General features: G+C 53.8%; 1 protein-coding gene across 1 annotated transcript in view; it reads left to right on the top strand.

Moving 5' to 3' along the window:
- The first annotated feature begins 4,000 nt into the window (after positions 1-4,000).
- LOC140387012 (scavenger receptor class F member 2-like) overlaps positions 4,001-15,965 on the top strand; it is a 218,139-nt gene continuing 206,174 nt past the window's right edge. The window contains 4 exon segments of the mRNA XM_072469986.1: positions 4,001-4,426; positions 9,192-9,253; positions 10,305-10,372; positions 10,374-10,407. Coding sequence (XP_072326087.1) covers positions 4,326-4,426; positions 9,192-9,253; positions 10,305-10,372; positions 10,374-10,407 — 265 coding nt within the window. The 5' untranslated portion in view covers positions 4,001-4,325.

The raw sequence follows: 15,965 nt of genomic DNA on the forward strand, positions 1-15,965 counted from the left end.
AGTTTGAAAATGACTGGTTTTTGGAAGGTTTCCTGGACCCCCGTCAGAACCCCCAACAGAGACCCCCTTTCAGAGCTCCACCAATCAGCCCCCCAACCTAGACCCCCATCAAAGGCAGCCAACTGTTTTGTGCTGTGGAAAAGAGGAAGTCAAAGCACTTAGCTGCCTTTGATGTGGCGAGTGGCTGTCAATCATAGCAAGAGTGTTTATACACTCAGCATCAAAGCAGGGCAATGGAGATGCATTCAAGCATGAAGGGAAAGATCAATGAACAACTCCACCAAGCAGCTGTCTCTGGAGTAATAGAACAGTCAATCACTGACTAATACAGTAAGAAGTCTTACAACACCAGGTTAAAGTCCAACATGTTTGTTTCAAATCACTAGCTTTCAGAGCGCTGCACCTTCCTCAGGTGAAAGAAGAGCCAGGACAGTTGGTAGGATTTCGCAAGCCCAACTGTCCTGGCTTGAAACAATTCACACCTCTTTAACCTGGGGTTACCCCTCTCTCTGGAGCTATAAAGACTTAATTACCTGTGAATGCTCGCATTCCTAGCATTGTTTGGCATCTTTGACTTTGTCTATATTCGTGTTTCTGGAACCCACCTCTTCATTCACCTGAGGAAGGAGCAGTGCTCCGAAAGCTAGTGATTTGAAACAAACCTGTTGGACTTTAACCTGGTGTTGTAAGACTTCTTACTGTGCTCACCCCAGTCCAACGCCGGCATCTCCACATGATGACTAACACAATGTATTGCTGTGTGAAATTGAGTGGAAGATCTGCATTTCAAAGACTATCAAGGGATTTCCAGCCCTTTGAAGTGTACTGGGCTTTCCAGGAAGCCTCTCGCACTTTTAACAACTGTTGCTTGGAACATTCTGTCTGAGGCAGCAGATGTTAGGAAAGGGTGAGTGAAAATGCAGTGAGTTTTCACCCTACAGTCTGGACTGTCTTCAGCCTTCAGGAAAGGTCTCTGATGGAGGGGTCCGATCATGGGGCAGAGGTCCCTGTTAGGGGCCTGGAGAGGGCTGGGGGTGTCTGATGGAGTTGTTCCTGTTGGGGAGGTCTGATGGATGGGGCTGGGGGGCAACATTTGCATTGTGGGGGAAGGGAGACCCCCGATGCACTTTGGGAGGCATTACATTGCACACTTACCCCCTTTACCCACCTTGGGTCACAACAGGGTCTCTCTCTGAAATACCTGCACCAGGTAATACCTGCACTCAGTTCACGTGAGACTGGCTGAGAGGCCTGGAGCATCTCGGAGGGGACTAGCAAATCGAGCTTCCAGCCTGGTAATCAGATGCAATTAACCAATTTGCATCTGTCAGAGGGTCAGTACTGAGGGAGAGCTGCACTGTCAGAGGGTCAGTACTGAGGGAGCGCCGCACTGTCAGAGGGTCAGTACTGAGGGAGGGCTGCACTGTCAGAGGGTCAGTACTGAGGGAGTGCCGCACTGTCAGAGGGTCAGTACTGAGGGAGCGCCGCACTGTCAGAGGGTCAGTACTGAGGGAGGGCTGCACTGTCAGAGGGTCAGTACTGAGGGAGGGCTGCACTGTCAGAGGGTCAGTACTGAGGGAGTGCTGCACTGTCAGAGGGTCAGTACTGAGGGAGCGCCGCACTGTCAGAGGGTCAGTACTGAGGGAGGGCTGCACTGTCAGAGGGTCAGTACTGAGGGAGTGCTGCACTGTCAGAGGGTCAGTACTGAGGGAGTGCCGCACTGTCAGAGGGTCAGTACTGAGGGGGTACTGCACTGTCAGAGGGTCAGTACTGAGGGAGTGCTGCACTGTCAGAGGGTCAGTACTGAGGGAGTGCTGCACTGTCAGAGGGTCAGTACTGAGGGAGTGCCGCACTGTCAGAGGGTCAGTACTGAGGGAGCGCCGCACTGTCAGAGGGTCAGTACTGAGGGAGCGCTGCACTGTCTGAGGGTCAGTACTGAGGGAGTGCTGCACTGTCAGAGGGTCAGTACTGAGGAAGTGCCGCACTGTCAGAGGGTCAGTACTGAGGGAGCGCCGCACTGTCAGAGGGTCAGTACTGAGGGAGCGCTGCACTGTCTGAGGGTCAGTACTGAGGGAGTGCCGCAATCTCAGAGGGTCAGTGCTGAGGGAGTGCTGCACTGTCAGAGGGTCAATATTGAGGGAGTGCTGCACTGTTAGAGGGTCAATATTGAGGGAGTGCTGCACTGTCAGAGGATCAGTACTGAGGGAGTGCTGCACTGTCAGTGTGTCAGTACTGAGGGAGTGCTGCACTGTCAGAGGGTCAGTACTGAGGGAGTGCCGCACTGTCAGTGGGTCAGTACTGAGGGAGTGCTCCACTGTCAGAGGGTCAGTGCTGAGGGAGTGCTGCACTGTCAGAGGGTCAGTACTGAGGGAGTGCCGCACTGTCAGAGGGTCAGTACTGAGGGAGTGCTGCACTGTCAGAGGGTCAGTACTGAGGGGGTGCCGCACTGTCAGAGGGTCAGTACTGAGGGAGTGCTGCACTGTCAGAGGGTCAGTGCTGAGGGAGAGCTGCACTGTCGATATTTTGAAGAAGTATTGGGACAGTTTCCACGGAGTCAATAAACATAACTAATGCAGATGATTTCCTCGTAATCATGGTGTTAGTTATCGGGATCTTGCTGTGCACAAATCGACCAATCGTTCCTGACGTTAACGTCTGAAGTCCCCGATCCTATTTCTTTTGTGCATTGTTTTTTGTACATTTTGCCTAAATTTCTGCAAGTGCTTCACTGGCTGTAAGGTACTTTGGGAAGTCACGAGACGGTGAAAGGCGCTATAGAAATGCAGGTCGTGCAGCTCTTGTTAAAGGAGATTCTCTTGTCCTTGGGGAGGGAACAGAGGGACCTCCTTGTAGGCCTGAGATTCAGTTCCCTCAAGCAGAGATGTTTTCTTTTCTTCTTTTTCACAAATTTATAATACCCAATTATTTTTTTTCCCAATTAAGGGGAATTTATCGCGGCCAATCCACCTAGCCTGCACATCTTTGGGTTGTGGGGGCGAAACCCACGCAGTCACAGGGAGAATGTGCAAACTCCACACGGACAGTGACCCAGGGCCGAGATTGAACCCGGGTCCTCGGCGCCGTGAGGCAGCAGTGCTAACCACCGTGTCACCTCGAGGCTGGATGGTTAAGTGGGGAGTTCAGTGGAGCTTTGGGCGAGCAAATGCGGAGAAATTGGCAGGAGAGGCACAGCTCGACGATAATCAGCCATCGACCAGAGGGGTAGATACGGCAGATCAGCCTGATTTACGGAGTGAGTTATGGTCTGGAAGGAGCTCCCCGATAGGGTGGATTCAACAGCACCTTTCAAAATGGAACTGGGGAAATAGTTCAGCGGGAAAGATTTTCATTCCAATGGAGTACGAGCACAGCGGAGCAGTGAGATCATTGGACAATTCTCTCAGAGTTGAGTAGGGCTACGGGGATAGGGTAGATACGTGGGCTTGAGTAGGATGCTCTTTGCAAGGGCCGGTGCAGACTCGATGGGCCGAATGGCTTCTTCTGCACTCTAAATTCTATGAATAATTCGATTAATCACCTTGGCTCCCTGTGTTGTCACTTTAAAAATTCTGATGGGCAGCACAGTAGCACAGTGGTTAGCCCAATTCCTTCACAGCTCCAGGGTCCCAGGTTCGATTCCCGGCTTGGGTCACTGTCTGTGCGGAGTCTGCACGTTCTCGCCGTGTGTGCGTGGGTTTCCTCCGGGTGCTCCGGTTTCCTCCCACAGTCCGAAGATGTGCAGGTTAGGTGGATTGGCCGTGATAAATTGCCCTTAGTGTTGGGTGGGGTTGCTGGGTTATGGGGATAGGGTGGAGGTGTGGGATTGGGTAGGGTGCTCTTTCCAAGAGCCAGTGAGACTCGATGGGCCGAATGGCCTCCTTCTGCACTGCAAATTCAATGAAATGAGAGATAGCACAGAGACAATGCTGAATAGCCTCCTCCGCTGCTGTCGCAGTTGGTGGTAATATCAATGGAGACAGACCTTGGGACTAATTATCTTCGCCTTCAGGGTTCCGCCGCGTTCCTGACGTTAACGTCTGATCTCCCCGATCCTATTTCTTTGTTTCTCCTGAGCTGGTTGCTCTTGAATAGGAGGAACCTGTACAGCACGCCCCACACTTCCCCAGGAAGGAGCAGCATTTCCCTGCGAGGAAACCAGACACTGACTCAGGACCTGCGGAACTCAGGCAGGACAACGCCACTCAGTAACTTGCCCAGGAGGCCACCCGCTCAGGGGTACAGGGCTGCCAGGAGGTAGCACAGAACCCAAACAACAGGCAAACCCTCTCCCCAAGACGGCACGGCAAATCCCCCTCGGACCTGGCATGGGACTCCTGGTCATCCTGGTCAGTTTATATCCTCTGACCTCAACCTCACACATTCAGCAACTTAATCCAAATGGGAACAATGTGTGTGAATCAACAAGGTAACGTCACTCTCTTCGTCGTAACGAGAGTTTTGCCATTGTTGAATATTCCTCTTAAGGTTTCCTGTGATTCGCTCAGGGTTTGTCTCTGTCTGTACCTGTCTCTGCCTCGAATGGACTCAATCGCTGCCTCCCTCCCGTCTCCGTGTCTCTCTGTTTGTCCCTCAGTGTCCATCCTTCAGTTTATCTGTCCCTCAGTGTGTGTCTCAGTGTGTGCATGCATCTCTGCGTGTGTTTCTCCGAGGGTGTGTGTCCCTTAGTGTGTGGCTCTCGTGTGTGCCTGTGTGTGTGTGTCTGTGTATGTCTGTTTGTGTGTCTGTACTTATGTGTGTGTGTGTCGGTGTGTGTGTTTGTGTGTCTGTACTTGTGTGTGTGTGTGAGTCCTGCGTGTATGTCTGTGTCTGTGTGTGTGTGACTGTGTGTGTGTGTGTCGGTGTTTGTGTGTCTGTGCTTGTGTGTGTCGGTGTGTGTGTGTTTGTGTGTCTGCACTTGTGTGTGTGTCTGCCTGTATGTCAGTGTGTGTGTGTCTGTGTGTCGGTGTGTGTCTGTGCTTGTGTGAGTCTGCGTGTATGTCTGTGTGTGTGTGTCTGTGTGTGTCGGTGTGTGTGTGTTTGTGTGTCTGTACTTGTGTGTGTGTGTGTGAGTCTGCGTGTATGTCTGTGTGTGTGTGTCTGTGTGTGTGTGTGTGTGTGTGTCTGCGTGTATGCCTGTGTGTGTGTGTCTGTGTGTCGGTGTGTGTGTGTCGGTGTGTGTGTTTGTGTGTGTGTGTTTGTGTGTCTGTGCTTATGTGTGTGTGTGTGAGTCTGCGTGTATGTCTGTGTGTGTGTGTCAGTGTGTGTGTGTCTGTGTGTGTCTATGTGTGTGTCTCTCCCTGCAGTATCCAACTCCACATTATAGATATCCAAACTCACATTATAGATATCCAAACTCACACTATATATATCCAACCCCACACTTTTGATATCCAACGCCACACTATAGAGATCTAAACTCACACTATAGATATCCAACTCCACACTATAGATATTCAAACCCACACTATAGGTATCCAAATTCACACTATAGATATCCAACTCCACACTATAGATATCCAAATTCACACTATAGATATCCAACGCCACACTATAGATATCCAAACTCACACTATAGATATCCAACTCCACACTATAGATATTCAAACCCACACTATAGGTATCCAAATTCACACTATAGATATCCAACTCCACACTATAGATATCCAAATTCACACTATAGATATCCAAACCCACACTATAGATATCCAAACTCACACTATAGATATCCAAACTCACACTATAGATATCCAAACTCACACTATAGATATCCAAAACCACACTCTCGATATGCAAACTCACACTGTAGATATCCTACCCCACACTATAGATATCCAAACTCACACTATAGATATCCAAACCCACACTATAGCTTTTCCAAACTCACATTATAGATATACAACACTTCCCTATATATTTCCTACTCCACACTATAGATATCCACACCCACTCTTTAGATATCTAAACCCATACTATAGATATCTAAACTCACACTAAAAGATATGCAAACTCACACTGTAGATATCCAAAACCACACTATAGATATACAACACTTCTCTATATATTTCCTACCCCACACTATAGATATCCAACCTCACACTATAGATATCCAAACCCACACTATAGATATCCAAACTCACACTATAGATATACAAACTCACACTATAGATATCCAGACCCACACTATAGATATCTAAACTCACACTATAGATATCCAACCCCACACTATATATATCCAACCCCACACTATAGATACCCAACCCCACACTATAGATATCCAAACCCACACTATAGATATCCAAACTCACACTATAGATATCTAAACTCACACTATAGATATCCAAACTCACACTATAGATATCCAACCCCACACTATAGATATCCAACCCACTCTTTAGATATCTAAACCCATACCATAGATATCCAAACTCACACTATAGATATGCAAACTCACACTGTAGATATCCAAACTCACACTATAGATCTCCAAAACCACACTATAGGTATGCAAACTCACGCTGTAGATATCCTACCCCACACTATAGATATCCAACTCACACTATAGATATCCAAACCCACACTATAGATATCCAAACTCACACTATAGATATCCAAACTCACACTATAGATACCCAACCCCACACTATAGATATCCAAACCCACACTATAGATATCCAAACTCACACTATAGATATCTAAACTCACACTATAGATATCCAAACTCACACTATAGATATCCAACCCCACACTATAGATATCCAACCCCACACTATAGATATCCAAATTCACACTACAGATATCCAAACCCACACTATAGATACCCAACCCCACACTATAGATATCCAAACTCACACTATAGATATTCAAACTCACACTATTTATATCCAAACTCACACCTATTTATATCCAAATTCACACTATAGATATCCAAAACCACACTATAGATATGCAAACTCACACTATAGATATACAACACTTCTCTATATATTTCCTACCCCACACTATAGATATCCAACCCACTCTTTAGATATCTAAACCCACACTATATGTATCCAAACTCACACTATAGATATCCAAACCCACACTATAGATATCCAAACCCACACTATAGATATACAAACTCACATTATAGATGTACAACACTTCTCTATATATTTCCTACCCCACACTATTGATATCCAACCCACTCTTTAGATATCTAAACCCACACTATAGATATCCAAACTCACACTATGGATATCCAAACTCACACTATAGATATCCAAACTCACACTATAGATACCCAACCCCACACTATAGATATCCAAACCCACACTATAGATATCCAAACTCACACTATAGATATCTAAACTCACACTATAGATATCCAAACTCACACTATAGATATCCAACCCCACACTATAGATATCCAACCCCACACTATAGATATCCAAACCCCACACTATAGATATCCAAACTCACACTACAGATATCCAAACCCACACTATAGATACCCAACCCCACACTATAGATATCCAAACTCACACTATAGATATTCAAACTCACACTGTAGATATACAAACTCACATTATTTATATCCAAACTCACACTATAGATATCCAAATTCACACTATAGATATCCAAAACCACACTATAGATATGCAAACTCACACTATAGATATACAACACTTCTCTATATATTTCCTACCCCACACTATAGATATCCAACCCACTCTTTAGATATCTAAACCCACACTATATGTATCCAAACTCACACTATAGATATCCAAACCCACACTATAGATATCCAAACCCACACTATAGATATACAAAACTCACATTATAGATGTACAACACTTCTCTATATATTTCCTACCCCACACTATTGATATCCAACCCACTCTTTAGATATCTAAACCACACTATAGATATCCAAACTCACACTATGGATATCCAAAACTCCACACCATAGATATACAAACTCACACTATATATATCCAAACTCACACAATAGATATCCAAACTCACACTATAGATATACAAACTCACACTATATGTATCCAAACTCACACGATAGATATCCAAACTCACACTATAGATATACAACACTTCCCTATATATATCCTACCCCACATTATAGATATCGAACCCACTCTTTAGATATCCAAACCTACAAGAAAGATATACAAACACTTCCATATAGATATCCAACTCCACACGATTAATATCCTACCCAACACTACAGATATCCAAACCCACATTACAGATATCCAACCCATTCTACAGATATCCAACCCACATTATAGATATCCAACCCCACACTAAAGATATACAACACCGATCTATAGATATCAAACCCACTCTTATAGATATCCAAACCAACACTATACATATACAACACCGCCCAATAGATATACAACCCCATACAATAGATATCCAACCCCACACTATAGATATTCAATCTCACCCTATAGGTATTCAAACTCACTCTCGATATCCAACCCCACGCTATAGATGTTCAAACTCACCCGATAGATATTCAAACTCACACTATAGATATCCAGCCCACACTATAGATATACAACCTCATCCTATAGATATCCAACACCACACCACAGAACTTGAACTGCACACTATATATATGCCATATTATATAGGGTGGAACTCTGTTGGATCTCCAGTTGGTGGGGAGTGAAAGGTCATTGGAGAAATGGAAGGGGGGGAGGCAGAGGATAGAGTGGGTTGGGAGAAGGGGGAAAAAGAATGGGGGCCAGGACAGGGCAGCAGATGGAGGTGAGAATGGGAGGGAAGGCGGAGGAAAAAGGATAAAGGGGTCGGGGTGGGAGACTGGGGTAGGGAAGGGGCTGGGGGGAGGTGTAGAGATTAGGGGTGAGGGATGGATCAGAGGGGAGGGGCTGACACCTCGACTTGCACAATGTGACCTTCTCCCGTCTCCTGATTGGCTCTTGATTGCTAATTCCACACTCCAAATTGTGGCTCTGTTGGGAAATGCACCATTCAGTATGGTACTGAGGCCGACACACAATACACATCGCTCCTGCTCCATCGCCATCCTGGCCCTGTAGCCCATCTTGCATCTGGAGACAGAACGGGGTCTGGTTGCCATGTGAACCCTGTATTGGATGCAGCCAATAGAAATAGTGTCCTCAGACATTAGCCGAATTGATTCTCTCTCCTTCTCCTTCTCCTTCTAGGATTCCCCCCAGATGGAGCTGCTGCCCCGGCTGGAGACAGCAAGGGAACGAATGTACCATCGGTAGGTGCTGAACTCACTGCAAACAATTCTCTCCTGTTCACACTGAGAGCTGATGGTGACACCAGACCTCTGACCTGTGACCTTGCTGCTATAACTGACTGACACCGTTTGCGGCCTGAATTAAGAATGCCCGGAGGAGGTTGAGTGTTGTGATTGGTTAAGGGTCTGGGGGGATTTTATTGGGCAGTGAACTGAGTGGATAAGATTGGTGGGAGCTATGGTAACGGCAAATGGACTATTGGTTAGTAATAACCAGCTAACTAGCCGTTGAATCTAATTAGTCCAGAGCGGAGTTTCCCTCCAGGTGAGAATCTAGTTTGGGTTTATCATGCGGTGACAGAGCGAGGACTGTCGTCAACAACCATCTCCTTCCTAAATCCAGCTCTGTTTATTATTATTAGTCCAAAGATGTGGCGGTTAGGTGGATTGGCCATGATAAATTGTCCTTAGTGTCCAGGGGTGTGTAGGTTAGGTTAAGGGGTGAAAGCAATAGGGTGGAGAAGGGGTTTTGGGTGAGTTCTATTTCAGAGGGTCAGTGGCGACTCGATGGGCCAAATGCCTCCTTCCACACAACAGGGATCCTATGATGCTGAGACTGAAACACTTGACATGATTTATCAGTAGAACACTCAAAAAACGAACGGAGTCCTTTGGAGACTGCATTGCGTCCACAGCTAGGGCCGGAGGAACTGCTGGGTCACAGGATTGTTGTGTGGGGCTTTGGGAGGTTAGTGACAATCAGCAGGGGGCTGGGCCTTGGATATCAGCTGGGAGGAGGCGTTGTGAGGGCAGATTTTAAACCGAGGCCCGATTGGCCTCCTCGCACGGCTGCCATTTTGAAGTGGTTACCCCTGCCACAGGATTGGAATAGATGTTGTTGCTCTTTGTGGGATCTTGCTGTGCACGAATGGGCTGCTGTGTTTCCCACATTAAAACAGCGACGGCCCATCATAAAGACGCGTCATTGGCTGGAAAGCACCACCGGCTCATTTCAAAACCAGCGGGGACGGTATGGAAATAAATGCAAAATCTTCCCATTGTCTCTGTGCAGCCGTCTGTCAGGAACCACATTCCTGCCGTCCGGAGGAAATCTGTGTCCGACCTGGAGTCTGCCGCTGCCCCCCATGGATTCTTCGGAGCGGGTTGCACGACGAGTAAGTACCCCCCCACCCCACCCCCCCCCCACCCCACAGCCACCACCCCACCCCACAGCCCCCTCCCTCACCCCCACCCCCCCTCCCCACCCCACAGCCCCCTCCCTCACCCCACCAGCCCTCCCCCACCCCACAGCCCCCTCCCCTACCCCACCCCCCCCTCCCCACCCCCACCACTCCACAGCCCCCTCCCCCACCCCACAGCCCCCTCCCACCCCACAGCCCCCTCCCCCACCCCACCCACAGACCCCACCCCACAGCCCCCTCCCCCACCCCTCCCCAACCCACCCCCCCTCCCCTACTCCACCCCCCTCCCCACCCCACAGCCCCCTCCCCCACCCCTCCCCACCCCACACCCCTCCCCACCCCCACACCCCTCCCCACCCACACCCCCTCCCCACCCCACAGCCCCCTCCCCCACCCCACCCCCCTCCCCTACTCCACCCCCCTCCCCACCCCACAGCCCCCACCCCACCCCCCCCTCCCCACCCCACAGCCCCCTCCCCCACCCCACACCCCTCCCCCACCCCACAGCCCCCTACCCCACCCCACAGCCCCCTCCCCCACCCCACACCCCCTCCCCACCCCACAGCCCCCCCTCCACCACCCCCCCTCCCCACCCCATAGCCCCCTCCCCACCCCACACCCCCTCCCCACCCCACAGCCCCCTCCCCCACCCCACCCCCCCTCCCCTACCCCACCCCCCTCCCCACCCCCACAGCCACCACTCCACAGCCCCCTCCCCACCCCACAGCCCCTCCCCCATCCCACACCCCCTCCCCACCCCACAGCCCCTCCCTCACCCCACCAGCCCTCCCCCACCCCACAGCCCCCTCTCCTACCCCACAGCCCCCTCCCTCACCCCACCAGCCCTCCCCCACCCCACAGCCCCCTCCCCTACCCCACAGCCCCTCCCCCCTCCCCACCCCCCTCCCCACCCCATAGCCCCCTTCCCCACCCCCCCCTCTCCACCCCACACCCCGTCCCCCTCCCCCACACCCCCACCTCCACCCCACAGCCCCCACCCTCACCACACACCCCTCCCCCACCCCACAGCCCCCTCCCCCACACCACCCCACCTCCCCACCCCACAGCCCCCTCCCCCACCCCACCCCCCTCCCCCACCCCCCTCCCCACCCCACAGCCCCTACCCACTCCACCCCCGTCCCCCACACCCACAGCCCCTCCCCACGCCACCCCCACCTCCCCCCACCCCACAGTCCCCTCCCCCCACCCCACCCCACAGCCCCCTCCCTAACCCCACCCCCCTCCCCCACCCCACAGCCACCACCCACACCCCACACCCCCTCCCCCACCCCACAGCCCCCCTCCCCCACGCCGCACCAACTCCCCCACCCCACAGCCCCCTCCCCCCCACACACACAACCCCCCCCTCCCCCAACACACTAATCCACCTTCCCCCTCCCCACACACACATCCCCCTCCCCACCACACATCCCCCTCCCCACACACACATCCCCCTCCACACACACACACATCCCCCTCCCCCACACACACACACACCTCCCCCTCTCCACACACACCCTCCCCCCCCCCACACACCCCTCTCCACCACACACACACCCTCCCCCCCCACACACACATCCCCCCTCTCCACACACACATCCCCTCCCCACACACACATCCCCTCCTCCCCCCACACACATCCCCCTCCCCACACACACCCCCTCCCCCCCACACACACATCCCCCCTCTCAACACACACATCCCCCTCCCCCTCCCCACACACACATCCCCTCCTCCCCCCACACACATCCCCCTCCCCACACACACACCCTCCCCCCTCACACACCCTCTCCCCCCCACACACACATCCCCCCTCCCCCACACACACACCCTCCCCCCACATACACACCCCTACCCCCCACACACACACACCCTCCCCCACATACACACCCTCCCCACACACACATCCCCCCTCCCCCCCACACACACACCCTCCCTCCCACAGACACCCCCTCCCCCGCACACACACACACACACCCTCCCCCCACAGACACACACCCTCCCCCCACAACACACACCCTCCCCCCCCCACACACACACCCTCCCCCCCACACACACATCCGCCCTCTCCACACACACATCCCCTCCCCCACCCCACAGCCCCCTCCCCAACGCCACCCCACCTCCCCACCCCACAGTCCCCTCCCCCACCCCCCCACCCCACCCCACAGCCACCACCCACACCCCCCTCCCCACCCCACACCAACTCCCCCACCCCACAACCCCCTCTCCCCACACGCAGAACCCCCCCCTCCCCCAACACACTAATCCACCTTCCCCCTCCCCACACACACATCCCCCTCCCCCTCCCCCCTCACACACATCCGCCTCCCCACACACACATCCCACTCCCCCCACACACACATCCCCTCCCCACACACACACACCCTCCCCCCCACACACACCCCTGTCCACCACACACACACCCTCCCCCCACACACACATCCCCCCTCTCCACACACACATCCCCCTCCCCTCCCCACACACACATCCCCTCCTCCCCCCACACACATCCCCCTCCCCACACACACACCCTCCCCCCACACACAACCCCTCTCCCCCCACACACACATCCCCCCTCCCCCACACACACACACCCTCCCCCCACATACACACCCTACCCCCCCCCACACACACACTCCCCCCACATACACACCCTCCCCCACATACACACCCTCCCCCACACACACACCCTCCCTCCCACAGACCCCCTCCCTCCCCTGCACACACACACACACCCTCTCCCCACAGACACACACCCCTCCCCCCACACACACACCCTCCCCCACACACACACCCCCTCCCCCCCCCACACACACCCTCCCCCCCACACACACCCTCCCCCCCACACACACATCCCCCCTCTCCACACACACATCCCCCTCCCCACACACACACCCTCCCCCCACACACACATCCCCCCTCCCCCACACCCCCCACACACACACCCTCCCCCCCACAGACACCCTCCTCCCCCCACACACACAGACACCCTCCCCCCACAGACACACACCCTCCCCCACACAGACACACACCCTCCCCCCACATACACACCCTCCCCCACACACATATCCCCCCTCCCCCCCACACACACATCCTCCCCCCACAGACACCCTCCTCCCCCCACACACACAGACACCCTCCCCCCACAGACACACACCCTCCCCCCACACACATATCCCCCCCTCCCCCCCACACACACATCCTCCCCCCCCACAGACACCCCCCCTCCCCGCACACATACACACACACACACACCCCTCCCCCCCCCCCACCGCACACACATCCCCCCCTCCCCCCACTGACCGACACCGGCCCTCCAGCTGTCAACGCCTCAATTGTAAAATTCCATCCTTGTTTACCTCTCCCCTCCTTGACCGCTCCCTTCCCAATCCCCAGCCCGTAACCCTGCCAGCTCTCTGCATTCCTCCAGTATCCACCTCCTCAGCATCCCCGATTTCAATCGCTCCCAACATTGGCGGCCGTGCCTTCGGCTACCTGGGCCCCACTCTCTGGAATTCCCTATGCAAATCCCGCTACCTCCGTCTCTCCTCCTGGAAAACAAATGTGGCGACGAGGGGATTTTCACAGTAGCCTCAGTGCAGTGTTAATGTGAGCCGACTTGTGACAATAAGGATGATTATTATTAAGTGGACTCAAAGAGCAGGACACTGCTCTTGGACACAGCCTCTGCAATTGGTCAGTAGATTTGAGATTCTGCCAGCTTTTTTGGCTGAGCTGTGGGGCTGCGGGGTAGAGGAGCTCGCTGACCTGGCACTGTGCTGCAGGAAACCATTCAAGTGGGGGAGCACATAAGAATGTAGTGGTAGTAGGAGGCAGTATAGTGACGGGGAATTGACACAATTCTTCGTAGCAAGGACTGAGAGTGTAGACGGCTGTGTTCCAAGCCCACTGCCAGCAATCCGGACATCTGCTCTGGCTGGAGAGGAACCTGCCATGGGAGGGGGGGAATCCAGTCTTTGTGGTCCATGTGGGTACCATTAAAACGCTGTAGCGATGTAACTTGGCTCTTGGTGTAAATGTATCGTCCGCATGACGCGAGTCAGAGGCTTTGCTGTGGCTTGTGAAGGATTCTGTCCTCAGCTCCCAGCCCGCCCTTCCTGCCCCGGTTGACCCCGTGATCTGCTGCCGGGATTCCGAGTGACTGCTCCTTCCTCGCTCCGGACTCTCTGCACTGACAGGGAGACAAGTGGGACAATACCGGAAACCTCCCCACTCGCGGCATCAGAATGCAAACACAGCACACAATTCGCAGCAATGGCCAAGGGGCAGGACTGTCCCAAATCCGGATGGGTTCGGATTCTTAAGGGACTCGACAGGGTAAATGGTGAGAGGATGTTTCCCCTCGTGGAGAGTCCAGGAGCGGAGGGCGCAGTCTCAGAATAAAGGGGGGCTAATTAAAGACTGGGATGAGGGGGAATTTCTCCACAGAGTGTTTGAGCCTTTGGAACTCCTTGCGACAGGGAGCTGCGGGGGCAGAGTCCTCATGGAGAGATTCTTTCCAAAAATAAATTTAGAGTATCCAATTCATTTTTTCCAAATAAGGGGCAATTTAGCGTGGCAATCCACCTACCCTGCACATATTTGGGTTGTGGGGGTGAGACCCACGCAGTCACGGGGCGAATGTGCAAACTCCACACGGGCAGTGACCCAGAGCCGGGATCGAACCTGGGACCTCGGCGCCGTGAGGCAGCAGGGCTAACCACTGTGAGAGAGACACAGAAGGATTGTCCGCGCACCGGCGGGGTGGGCAGCTCCGGTGGGAAGGAGTGGCGTGAACCACTCCAGCGTTGGGCCGCCCCCGAAGGTCCGCATCTTCAGGGGCTCGGCCGGTGCCCGAGTGGTTTACGGCGCGCAGGCCGGCGGGGAAGGGGCTTGGCGCCAAGCCAACGGGCCTCCGCCGGCCCTGCGTGAGTTGGTGCATGCGCGGGAGCGCCAGCGCGTGTTGGCGTCATCACAGCGCATGCTCAGGGGGGGGTTCATCTCCGCGTCGGCCATCGCGGACAGTTACAGCGGCCGACGCGGAGGAATAGAGTGCCCCCCATGGCACAGGCCCGCCCGCGGATCGGTGGGCCCCGATCGCGGGCCAGGCCACCGTGGGGGCACCCCCTGGGGTCAGATCGCCCCCCCCCCCCCCCCCAGGACCCCGGAGCCCGCCCGCGCCGCCTTGTCCCGCCGTTCAAAAGGTGGTTTAATCTACGCCGGCGGGACAGGCATTTTATCGGCGGGACTTCGGCCCATCTGGGCCGGAGAATCCAGCGGGGGGGGGGGCCCGCCAACCGGCGCGGCCCGATTCCCGCCCCCGCCGAATATCCGGTACCGGAGACTTCGGCAACCCGGCGGGGGCGGGGTTCACGGCAGCCCCCGGCGATTCTCCAACCCGGCGGGGGGTCGGAGAATGACGCCCCTGAGCTCAGCTGGAGTTGTTGTACAGATGGAGACAACTGCCCAGGAAGGGACGGGAAAGAATCTGTGCTTCCTCATCCCAAATCCAAAAACCCTGCCAGACA

Source organism: Scyliorhinus torazame, chromosome 12 (genome assembly GCF_047496885.1).
Source record: "Scyliorhinus torazame isolate Kashiwa2021f chromosome 12, sScyTor2.1, whole genome shotgun sequence".
Lineage (NCBI taxonomy): Eukaryota > Metazoa > Chordata > Chondrichthyes > Carcharhiniformes > Scyliorhinidae > Scyliorhinus > Scyliorhinus torazame.